At 41.7% G+C, this 1,863-nt stretch overlaps 1 protein-coding gene across 1 annotated transcript; it reads left to right on the top strand.

The window, feature by feature from the left end:
• The first annotated feature begins 698 nt into the window (after positions 1 to 698).
• LOC123951471 (olfactory receptor 2A2-like) lies at positions 699 to 1,289 on the top strand. Its single transcript, XM_046020234.1, has one exon. The coding sequence runs from the start codon at positions 708 to 710 to the stop codon at positions 1,287 to 1,289; it is 582 nt and encodes a 193-aa protein (XP_045876190.1). The 5' UTR covers positions 699 to 707.
• The last annotated feature ends 574 nt before the right edge of the window (positions 1,290 to 1,863 follow it).

Genomic DNA, 1,863 nt, shown 5'->3' with positions numbered 1-1,863 from the left:
AGTTGACTGGTATCTAGTGGCAGCTAGAGTGAAAAAGTCTTCCCTTCAAGTTATGACTCTCCATATGCACCACACAGGTTGAATCCAAGTTTGAGGAGTCTCTGTTTTCATTTTTTGCTGCTGTTTTCTCATTTTCCACTTATCAGGTAACCGTAAGAATAACCCCAAGATAGGATATTATCCCTAGTTTGAGTCAGAGATTTAAGTACCCATGGAGGGGTGGGGGGGTGCCTGAATGGTGTGGTGAAGTTGGTTAAGCCTTGGGATAGAGCATAGTGTTGGGCTCTGGACTCAGCAGGGAGTCTGCCTGAGATTCTCTCCTTCTGCCCCTCCCTGCACTTGTTCTCTCCCTCTCTCTCTCTCTCTAATAAATAAAATCTTAAAAAAAATAAAAAACAACATTCAGGTAAGACAACTACAAGAGAAGGATGAGCTCAGCTTTACAAAGTCTAGACTGTAGAGTCAGCCACCTTTTCTACTTAGGAATTCCTGTCCAAGTTAAGCTTTGAAATATCTATTTTTCTTGCCTTTATTTGTCTCTTAAGAAAATGAAAAAAGTGTCCTTTGATTCAGCCACTCCACTCCTAAGAATATATCCTAAGGTTTAATTTTAAAAAACTATTTAGATTTTATTTATTTACTTATTAGAGAGAGAGTGTTGGCGGGGGGGAGAACCTGAAGCAGACTCCATGCTGATTTTGGTGGCGATGTCCTATGATGGGTTTGTGGCTATCTGCCACCCCCTCCAGTACACTATCATCATGAATTGGAGAGAGTGCGCAGTCTTGGCCATTGCTTCCTGGATGTGTGGATTTATTCTGACTCTGGTACATGTAATTCTCCTTCTAAGGTTACCCTTCTGTTGGCCCCAGGATGTAGACCATGTCTTCTCTGAAATCCTATCTGTCCTCAAACTGGCCTATGCTGACACCTGGATCCGTGAAGCTGTTGTCTTTGTTGCCTGTGTATTTATTTTATTTGGGCCCCTTTGCTTGGTGCTAGTCTCCTATACTAGCATCCTCTGGCCCATCCTGAAAATCCAGTCTAGGGAAGGCCAAAAAGAAAACTTCTCCACCTGTTCTTTCCACCTCTGTGGGATTGGGCTTTTCCTTGTCACTGCCATAGTAGTTTGTATGATCCTAGATTCTAGTCAAAGAAAGGAGAAAGAAAACAATCTTTCACTATTTCATAGTCTCTTCAGTCCAATGCTGAATTCCTTCATCTACAGCTTCAGAGATGCTCGGGTAAAGAATGCTTTGTATAGAGCATTGCAGATGGGGTCTGTGTGAGGGGAAGACAGAACTTTTACCTAGGTCAAATCTTTTCCCTTTGAGGTGTTGTTTGAGAATGACTTAAAGGTCAGAAAAATTACCTGACAGTAAAGTTTGATAAGAAAATGTGAATTGGGGCACCTGGGTGGCTCAGTGGGTTAAGCCTCTGCCTTCAGCTCAGGTCATGATCTCAGGGTCCTGGGATCGAGCCCCACATCAGGCTCTCTGCTCAGCAGGGAGCCTGCTTCCCCCACTCTCTCTGCCTGCCTCTCTGCCTACTTGTGATCTCTCTCTCTCTCTGTGTCAAATAAATAAATAAGATCTTAAAAAAAAAAAAAAGAAAGAAAGAAAATGTGAATTGCCCAAGACTCTACCTGAAAGTAGAAAACTTTTTGAAGTGCAAGGATAGTCTCTGGTTCTGAGCATTTTTGTTTAGAAATGAGGCACCTGCATTATCCATACACTTAGTGCTATAATAATCCATAGAGCCCATTTCTTCAAGAAATAAATTAGTATCTTAATTAAGACTATTTTTGTTTAATTCTGGAAACAAAACGTCAACACCTTGCCCTAAGTAGTCAGTTCAATCATA

This window comes from Meles meles, chromosome 10 (assembly GCF_922984935.1).
Source record: "Meles meles chromosome 10, mMelMel3.1 paternal haplotype, whole genome shotgun sequence".
Taxonomy (NCBI): Eukaryota; Metazoa; Chordata; class Mammalia; order Carnivora; family Mustelidae; genus Meles; species Meles meles.
This window is presented reverse-complemented; position numbering and strand designations above follow the sequence as displayed.

Excerpts from the sequence above, each read along its gene's own strand:
- LOC123951471 (XM_046020234.1), top strand. The coding sequence starts at position 708 with ATGTCCTATGATGGGTTTGTGGCTATCTGCCACCCCCTCCAGTACACT.